This window comes from Phalaenopsis equestris, unplaced genomic scaffold (genome assembly GCF_001263595.1).
Source record: "Phalaenopsis equestris unplaced genomic scaffold, ASM126359v1 Scaffold000337, whole genome shotgun sequence".
Classification (NCBI taxonomy): domain Eukaryota; kingdom Viridiplantae; phylum Streptophyta; class Magnoliopsida; order Asparagales; family Orchidaceae; genus Phalaenopsis; species Phalaenopsis equestris.
In genome coordinates, this window is record NW_018164779.1 from 364248 (window position 1) to 373818 (window position 9571).

Below are 9571 nucleotides of genomic sequence, written 5' to 3' on the forward strand. Positions count from 1 at the left end.
ATGTTCATTTGAATGGAGATCTCCAATCCTAGGATTAGTGCTGCATGCTCCACCTCATTATTAGTTTGAGGCTCTACCAAACTATAGGGATAGCGAAGGATACCTTGCTCGGGAGATAAAAATACAAGGCTAGTCCTTACCTTAACACAAGCGATAATCCCGAAAGGGCCTTCCTTTAAAGAGGACACACCATCAAAATATAATTCCCACTTTGAGGAGTCCAGCTATAGTATATGCTTGTGCAAAAAGACATTGTTAACTGACAAGTTAGCTTGGTATAGGGTGAGTAACTAGGAAATCCTCTAAAGCATGTTGTGACACAAATGTGATATATACCAAAGAAGTATGATGGCCCATTTGGCCAATTGTCATTCCAAGGTGAGATGAGTCATCAAATACTGCAAGGGATTAACCATTGGGATCAGATTGATGCGATGAGACAATATATAATGCTTCATCTTTTGAACCATGAAAATCAACGCCAAGCTATGTTTTTTTTATCAACTAATATCCCAATTCGGTGTGGATAAGACACCAAGCCAAGCCATGTTTTTTTATCAACTAATATCCCAATTCGGTGTGGATAAGACACCAACTAAGACAGTACAAGACGTTCTTTTTTTTTTCTTATCATTGGCTTGAACCAATAGTGCTCCAATTGACTCATCCAACACCATAATAAAAAAAAGGAGACTTCCTCGGTATGGGAGCTTTCAACACTAGAGGGCTTAAAAGAAAATGCTTAATATCATCAAATGCCTTCTGCTCTATTTCAATAAAAATGATCATCCTTCTTAATCAAACTGTAATCTCCAAGATAAGTTGGATATACACCTCAAGGAAAGCTATCACGCCCTCAAGAGAACACAATTACATTAGACCAAATATTAGGATTGGGATATTTAAAAAATAATTATATATGTTTTAGGCTGTTGCCATGTGAATATCCCCATTACTTTTAGGATATTTACAAATGAAGACATAATTTGTAAAAGGTGATGTTTGAGGCTCACAAAATTCCCGACAAAATAAAAAAATCGGGATATTTCGCTGTATTTTTATCGTTCTTCCTTCGCTCTATATCCCAAACCCTAGCAGTGTTTTCTTCGTGATTCCTGCTGCGAAGAACGCAGGTAAGGCCGCCAGCAGCAACGTTAGCCGTTGAAATCTCCGTACGCTGCCGCCACTACTACAACCATGGGTCGTATGCATAGCCGCGGGTAGCTGCTCATTTCTCATCTATCCCCAGATCGTTTTCCCTTTGCTAGCTGTAAATTTAATTTCTTTCATTCTTTCGATCTTTATGCATAGCCGTGGTAAGTGCATTTCCTCTTCCACTCTTCCTTATAAGAGAACTCCCCCAAGTTGGCTCAAAACCTCTTCCCAGGATGTGGAAGAAAACATTTGCAAGTTTGCGAAGAAGGGTTTGACGCCGTCTCAGATAGGTGTCATTCTTCGTGACTCGCATGGTATTGCGCAGGTGAAGAGCTTGACTGGAAGCAAGATTCTCAGGATTCTCAAAGCTCATGGTATAGACTTCTACATTTCTGTGGTTTTGTTTATGAGTTTAGGGCTCCCCATTGTTTTTTAGCCCTTGTTTACTGAGACTTTCTGTAGGTCTTGCACCTGAGATTCCGGAGGATCTGTATCATTTGATAAAAAAGGCTGTTGCTATCCGAAAGCACTTGGAAAGGAACAGGAAGGATAAGGACTCGAAGTTCCGGCTTATCCTTGTGGAGAGCAGGATCCATCGTTTGGCTCGTTACTACAAGAGAACGAAGAAGCTTCCACCCGTCTGGAAATAGTGAGTACATCGTGTTTAATGGTTTTCTTGTTCTTCCATCTTTATCTTCTGATTTAGCTTGTGTTGCAGACTATATTTTCAAGTCGTTCTGCTTTGTTATGGTAGTGGATCTTTGGCCATGAATGAATATTTTATTTTACTTGTTTCAATCTGTCTTTTGAGAAAATTTAGGAACTTGTATGACAATGGATTAGATGTAAGTTAGTAGGATTTAGTAAATTTTGTAAATCTCGATTTAGTAAATCTTGGAGTGGGTTAAATTGGTAATTGATTTAATAAATTCAATTAAATCCTATCAAACAATTTGACAACTTTTTTCAGGAATTAAAAATTTTTGTTGTTTGTTAGGAAAAAAACATAATTGAACTTGATTATCGTGATAAAATATTGTTAAACTAATTACTTATTAAGTAATAATTTAATATTAATCATTAATTATATTAATTAAGAATTACTTGAAATTTTACTGAATAATTTAAATTTTAGAATATATTTTTATTCAATACTTAACTATTAAATAATTACATATAAATTTATCTAATTGTAATTAAATCTGTAATATATGGAATAATTATTAGTTATTAATTTCTAACATTTATAAAACTAACTTAAATAAAAAATAAATTAAAACAAAAGAACTCTTTCCTTCCTCTCTTTGCTCCTATGTAATATTGACACACCTAAAAATGTGTTGTACTCATGTCAGACATCGACACTATCATACACGCCAGGAACGCTTCTCTGACACTACATAAAATATTTTTGAATTTTTTTAGGCCTAAACACGCCCCGGTCACACCTCAACAGCGCATTAGATGTGAGCTTAATACAATTTTGAGAAAATGGGACACGAGAATTAGAAAATTATAAATATATGTATAGCCTTAATTATACGTCATATTTGAAACGCTCCGTCTCTCATCTTGTTGAAGTTCCCTCTAACATTCATCAAAATCGAGCATGGACAATGCGTCAAATATTCATCAAATCTGAGCATTAATAATTCCCTCTTTGTAATCATATGATTTTTAAATTTTAGTAGATAAGTTGGATTATAAGTTGAATGAATTCTTTTGAAACATAATATATTTAATTTTAAAATATAATTTTCATAAGCATTAGGTTTTATAATATAAATTAAATTTATGAAGTTAAATTTTATTCTTGTATAATTTGTGTTGTGATGCTTTTAATAAAGAATAATGAAAAAATATATATTTCATATGAATAATTAATGAAATATAAAAATGTGTTCATGACGTGTTGTGTCTTGTTTTTTTTCAATTATGTAGTGTCCCCGTATCATGTTGTGTACGTGTGCTCTTTTCTGTGTCCGTACTTCATAGCTCTGCTTGAAACCCTCTCCTATATCCTCCTCCTATCCATGTTTCTCCCAAACTTTCCCTCTCTACCCAAAACCTCACTTATGCCCCTCCCCCCTCTCCCTCCCGGTTTCACGCAAAACCACTGCCTTTGTGATCAAATCCTCGTGATACATTTGCGATTGGACTTAACTGGGAAGGCAACGATGAGATTGCAATGTATAGAAACCTGAAACTCCCATCTTTTTCCTTCTGCTTTGCTTTGACTCGAAACCATGAATGTAACTTCACATCTTCCTTTCCTTGCAAAATGCCCATCCCAGATTTACTAAATTCGTTGATGCATAGGATTTAGTAAATCCGGGATTTACCTATCAAATCCATGGCTTTATTTTGTCTAAATTGACCATCTAACAAGGTTTAGGTTAATTCTAGGTTAAATTCTGCTCTAAATTCGTTACCAGACAGCCCCTTTATTTATACGAATGTTGGACATTAGTTTGTTGCTAAAAATTTAAATTATTTTTATTTGATCCTTTTACGGGTTTTATGACGATTTATGAGATTTAAGTGTTAAATCCTTTAAATTTGTGTTTTGTAAAAGTTGAAATGGTTAAATCCTAGGAACTGTTTGACATTGGATTTATTAAATCCAATTAAATTTTGTAAAACTGTCTAACAACTTTTGCCAAGATTTAAAAGTCTATTATGTTTGTTGGAATGCATAAATAAAATTAAAATTTGATTATTTCATTATTATGATAGAAATTAATTACTTTCAGCCTATGAAAATTAATACATAACTTTATTTTGTCCAAATTGACCGTCTAGCAAGGTTTAGGTTAAATCCTGCTCTCAATCAGTTACCAGACAATCCCTATATTTATACGAATGTTGGAAATTACTTTGTTGCTAAAAGTTTAAATTATTTTTATTTTCATCCTTCTATGGGTTCTATGTCAACTTCTGAGATTTAAGTTATTAGTATATACTAAATCCTGTATATTTGAATTTTGTAAATCTTGAAATGGTTAGATCCTAAGCATATTTGGCATTGGATTTACTAAATCCAATTAAATTCTATAAAATCGTTTAGCAACTTCTACCAAGATTTAAAAGTATATAATGTTTGTTAAAATGCATAAATAAAATTACAATTTGATTATTTCATTATCATGATAGAAATTAATTATATTCTAGCCTATGAAAATATTAAAATTTTTAAAAATTTACTCTAAATTTTAATATTTAATAATTAATAGCATATTAGCTCATAAATTGTTTATTAAGTATATTTTTAAGATAATTACTCATAAGGTGAAATTATTAACTATATTTATGTTATTTAATTTAAAGATTTAAATAATTTAGTTGAAAACGAAATATAAATTTAATATTACATATCAATGATATAATTATTCAGTTAAATTAAATTAAATTTTTATCTTTAATTATGCTGATCAATATTTAGTTATTCACTAAGCTAATGGATCATTAATAAGAATTTTGGTAAGTTAGTTATTTATTATATTAATTCGTAATGACTTAGAATGCCATTAAATCAATTAGTTTTTTATATATAATTTAATTTTATTAATTTATTTTAAAGTAGTTATCATAGATAATATATTATTTAGTTATTAATTTGTAATTAATTAAATTAATTAAAATTAATAAATACCAAACCCTATCGTTTTTTTTTTCCACTCGCCCGAAACTCTTTCTTATTTCCCCTTCCCCTTCCCCTTCCCCTTCCCCTTCTTCTCTCTTCATCCAAAGTCTTGCAATATAGTCGTAGTTAGAGCTAGTTGGAGTGACAAAGACGGGATCATGGCATACAAAGACCACCGAAAATCCCATATTTCTAATTTTGCGCTGATCCTGCCTGAAGCCATAGAGGAAGGTAATTGCGCTCTTTCTCCCCCTTCTTCTCACCCCCTGCTGCTCTTTGGCTACCTCCTTACTAACTTGCTCTTCATGCATGCGTTCTCGGATTTACTAAATCAACCGAATAGTAGGATTTACTAAATCTGAGATTTGCCTTCAAAATCAGCAAAATATGAATTTAGTAAATCTTGAGTTATAAGTTGTCCAATATAACCGTCTAGGAGGATGTAAGCTAAATCTTACTTAAATCCTCTCTGAAATCCGATACCAGGCAGCCCCATAAAGTCTTATTTCCCTGTTTTACCTAAGATTTTAGTTTGACTTCTCTATGACATGAATATTTTGATCAACTTGTCAATGTTATTTGACATTTGCATATGGATCCATCATGCTGGACACTAGTATCGAATTTTTTTATCTCGGAAACTCCTAGGTCTTGAAAACCTTCCTTAGCTTTCTTGCAACTGTTATGCAGGGCTTGCAACTTTTTTTTTGTTGGTTTTATGAAATATTGTGGATGGCGTTGTACTAAGTTTGCTTTTTGTATTAGTTTTACCCACGATATATAGTGTAGTCTATTGCCTTCGTATTAGTTTTATAGTCATGTTATTATTTAGGTTATTGGCATATCTTTTTCTTTACTTATATTATCCTAATGCATTAAATCTGGTCTTCTCCTCAATAAGTGTTATTTTTCATTTATTTAAGTTTAATCATTTTTCATGCTGTTCTCCTTGTTTCTACCATATTATATCCAACTTAGTGTTCCCATTTTTGTCACATTGAACTTTTTTCATCCCTAACCTTTCCGCTGAAAAACTCTTGAATCCATGCAACATGGTTGATCGGAATACCATTTAGGAAAGAAGCATTTGTTTAAATTTTTATAATATTTACTTACCACATTGTGCTCAAAGGCATTTATTTTCCTGTAATAGATCAAACATGATTAAATATTTTAGACACTTTCTTTGTTCATTGTTATTGTGCTGTTATGGATATTAAATAAAATTGCTAGTGTTCTTGTTGATGATCAGGTTAGCATTATGCATTTTAAAGGCAATAACAAGAACCAACCACACAAGGATAGATAAATCATACCTTAATTAGATAAGATAAAGTTGCTAACTATATAATGAAGCATTTTTAACAAAAATAAATCGAAGCACGTTGGTGGATTTTGAAATTGATGTGATTCTATTCAATAAATTTTCCATTGCCATTTCAATTTGAATTCAATGAATTCTAAGCTTGATTTTCCTATTACCATAAATTAGATTTCTCAATTATTCTTTGATATGAGTATTTTTAATTTTTTTTCTTTTCATTAATGCTCTTTTATTTGTCAACATTTCAAATAATAGATGTTACCATGTTATCATAATGTTTTCTATGATAAATACCGCAATATGTATTTGCTTTTTCTCAAAAGCTTTACCATATTCAATAGACTATTTTTTTTTTTTTTTTGCCATTGAAATAATTTTATGCTTTGTAATGCTCTTTATTTTCCTATTGATGGAGAGGTGGTTGCGATTTTTTTAGCTATAGTAATAATTTATTGCATCAAGTCCATGGGGTGGTTTTGCTTTGCATTGAAGTGTGGTTCGTATCCAAAATGATGGAATGAGATGTCTTAATGTTGGGATGATGAGAGTTCGGTGAGAGTCAGCAGAAGAAAGCTTGGATTACTATTGATTGATTATTGCAGAGAGACGCACCGAGTGGAGGTGGGGATTATAAATTGTTGAATCGGCTTAAGTGGAACAAGAGTAGAGTGAAATAAGTGACAAGAAGGATATGATAAGCTACACAAGGTGCACCTATAATGATTCTCAAATTAAACCAACTTTCAAGTTTGCATATGAAATACACAATTAGTTGATAAGCAAGACAATTTTTCTTATATTTTTTTATTCCATCAATATTTATAGTACATTGTCATCTTAAAATTCAAAATGCAAAAGCTAAAAATATTAAATTTATATTAATTATCCATGAACAAGGTGTGTATCATCCAAATTTGAATAAAATTGTCATGTAGTTGGTAATGCCTAGTTTGAAGTTTTGGATAATTTATAACCTCCATGTTTTTGAATTGCACAAGGGACCAACCATATGTTGAGGGATCTCGATCAACTTTACCACAAAAAAAAAAAAAAAAAATCATAACATCAATTTGCTTTAATTACAAATAACTTGAAACTAATTCATATATCATTCAGTTAGCTTTCAGCAAACTCTTAACCGACCTAACAACTTTGAAAATAAAAACAAACATTAAAAAAAACTAACTTATAAATTTAAAGAATACAATCATTATTTGAAGAAAAGGTGACACGAGATGAACCTATAAGTAGAACAAGAGTAAATTGAAATAAGTGATAGAAAGGATATGATAAGCTACACAAGATGCACCTATATTGATTCTCAAATTAAGCCAATTTAGAAGTTTGCTTATGAAAATACACAATTATTTGATAAGTAAGACAATTTTTCTTATATTTTTTTATTACATCATTATTTATAGTGCAATGCCATCTATTAAATTCAAATTACAAAAGCTAATAATATCAAATTTATAGTGATTATGCATGAATAAAGTGTGTATCTTCCAAATTTGAATAAAATTGTCATATAAAGAAGTTGGCAATGCAACTTTTAACTAATGCATATATCGTTCAATTAGCTTTCAGCAAACTCTTAACCGACCTAACTATGAAAATAAAATAAACAAAAAAATAACTAACTTATAAAATTCAAGAATACACAAGATGCACCTATAATGATACTCTAATTGTTAAATCGGCTTAAAGTTGAACAAGAGTGGACTGAATAAGTGATAGGGAGGATATGATAAGCTACACTAATGCACCTATAATAATTCTCAAATTAAGCCAATTTTCAAGTTTGCTTATGAAAATACGCAATTTATTGATAAGCAAGGCAATTTTTTTATATATTTTTTATTCCATTAATATTTATAGTACAATGCCATCTTCAAATTCAAAATACAAAAGCTAAATATATCAAATTTATCTTGATTATTCATGAATAAAGTGTGTATCTTCCAAATTTGAATAAAATTGTCATATAAAAAGGTTGTAAATGCCTGGTTGCTTCATGAAGCCTTGGATAATTCGTAGCCTTCATGATTTTGAATGTGTAAGGGGCCAACCATATGTTGAGGGGTCTCGATCAACTTTACCACAAAAAATTCATAAAATCAATTTGCTTTTAATTTCAAATAACTTTCAACTAATGCATATATCATTCAATTAGCTTTCAGCAAACTCTTAACCAACCTAACTTTTAAAATAAAAATAAAAAGAAAACTAACTTTTAAAATTAAAGAATTCAATCTTTATTTGAAATAAAGGTAAGTTCAAGATGATCGGTAAGAGTTGAAATTTACTCAATATGATGCATACCTGCTTTAAGAAGGCCTTTGAGGCACACACCTTGAGGCGCGCCATCAATTCAGGTACACAAAAATGTCTCAAAGCTTGAGCTTTACTGTCACCAGTGGAATTTTTGTAGTTATGGGGGGATTGGATAAACTCTTAACTTTTCATCTAATAAAACATTTTTTTTCCTGTAATTGCCTATTTGGTATATATTTTGTCTCATATATGCTAATTTCACAAATAGAACATAATGTGCTTGTCTTCAATGTTATTAATGTTAACCGAGTCATCCTTTTAACCCAAAAAAAATCTGCTTCAATAGGAATTTTTAACTTGTTTTTGATTTCAACTTTAGTATGGTCTTCCACGGACATGATGTATTGTTTTATTTTCTGTGTTTTTGTGGGCATTTGAAGAAAATTTGAGGCACTTGGTTTAGCAAGACAACTTTGTTACTATGTTACTTTCTTGGAATTGCCTTAAGAAAATTAACTGAAGGTTATTGTTTAGACAACTACAGTCTTCCTGATTAAATCTTTCCAGGGCCTTTAATTTTTTTGTTCTGCTTGATGCTCAGTTAAAATGGGGGTTGAATTATGTGTTTCAAAGAACTTCTAGAAGAAAAAATATATTAAGTGAAATATAACAATTAAAATATCAACATTATCACGATCAGATAATTTTAGCAGGTTTAGTTACAATGATAAAACGTTGCAAATAAAAATCATCACATTAAGATAGATGTGTACTACAACTATTTTGCTTGACCTGGTGATTGCACTAAAGTAAATACAAGAAGCGAACATTTAACACATCAAAAAAGGTCATGCACTAAAATGTTAGGGATAGTGCAATCAAATAAATATTAGACGTTCAATACACTGATGGTATGGATTATAGAGCAGTAGTGAGTTATTTAAAGTAGTAAGATGAACAATACACTAAAGCATGTAAGGATTTATAATGGTTTGAATTTTTAAGCTATGTTTATTAAAGCCCCCATTTGGGAATTTCATTAATCAAATGTCAATTGTGTAGGCAAAAGTTTTCCTCCTTTTTTAGCATAAAGAACAACTAACCTTTCTGTCGGCTCAATGTCAATCTTATAGGTGCTCTTGTCCATAGGATATTGATAAACCTATAAGATCCGT

At 30.9% G+C, this 9571-nt stretch overlaps 1 protein-coding gene across 1 annotated transcript; it reads left to right on the top strand.

Moving 5' to 3' along the window:
* Positions 1-1303: 1303 nt before the first annotated feature.
* LOC110025854 (40S ribosomal protein S13-like) lies at positions 1304-1805 on the top strand. The gene is made up of 2 exons (XM_020726529.1): positions 1304-1529; positions 1618-1805. The coding sequence occupies exons 1-2, from the start codon at positions 1304-1306 to the stop codon at positions 1803-1805; spliced, it is 414 nt and encodes a 137-aa protein (XP_020582188.1).
* Positions 1806-9571: the final 7766 nt, after the last annotated feature.

What these genes read in the sequence shown, in the direction of transcription:
- LOC110025854 (XM_020726529.1), top strand. Translation starts at nt 1,304, where the DNA reads ATGCATAGCCGTGGTAAGTGCATTTCCTCTTCCACTCTTCCTTATAAG. An exon ending in CAGGATTCTCAAAGCTCATG is followed by an intron (nt 1,530 to 1,617) that starts GTATAGACTTCT and finishes GACTTTCTGTAG; the next exon opens with GTCTTGCACCTGAGATTCCG.